We start from the raw sequence: 295 nt of genomic DNA on the forward strand, positions 1-295 counted from the left end.
AACTACAATATCACTGATGAACATAGATGCAAAAATCCTTAACAAAATTCTAGCAATCAGACTCCACCCATCCATCCCCAGGCTCCGCCCCTCCGTCCCCAGGCTCCCCAGGCTCCGCCTCTCCGTCCTCGTCCTCCAGGCTGCAGGCTCTGTGTTCTTCCGCCAGCTTCTCTTCCTCCTCCTCACTTGCCAACGTCTGGTCCTCGGTCCCCACGGCCCCGGCACAGTCTGGGCCCTCCGCATCCTCGGGGGCGGGGGCGACGTCTCGGTCAGCCTGTTCGCTCAGCACCGCCCA

General features: G+C 61.7%; 1 protein-coding gene across 1 annotated transcript in view; it reads right to left on the bottom strand.

Moving 5' to 3' along the window:
* The window catches only part of FGD5 (FYVE, RhoGEF and PH domain containing 5), a 119739-nt gene that overhangs the window by 110612 nt on the left and 8832 nt on the right, over positions 1–295 (bottom strand). Inside the window, exon 3 of the mRNA XM_010862520.1 lies at positions 68–295. Coding sequence (XP_010860822.1) covers positions 68–295 — 228 coding nt within the window. The remainder of the gene's footprint in view (positions 1–67) is intronic.

The sequence above is a fragment of the Bison bison genome, unplaced genomic scaffold (assembly GCF_000754665.1).
Source record: "Bison bison bison isolate TAMUID 2011002044 unplaced genomic scaffold, Bison_UMD1.0 scf7180017864482, whole genome shotgun sequence".
Lineage (NCBI taxonomy): Eukaryota > Metazoa > Chordata > Mammalia > Artiodactyla > Bovidae > Bison > Bison bison.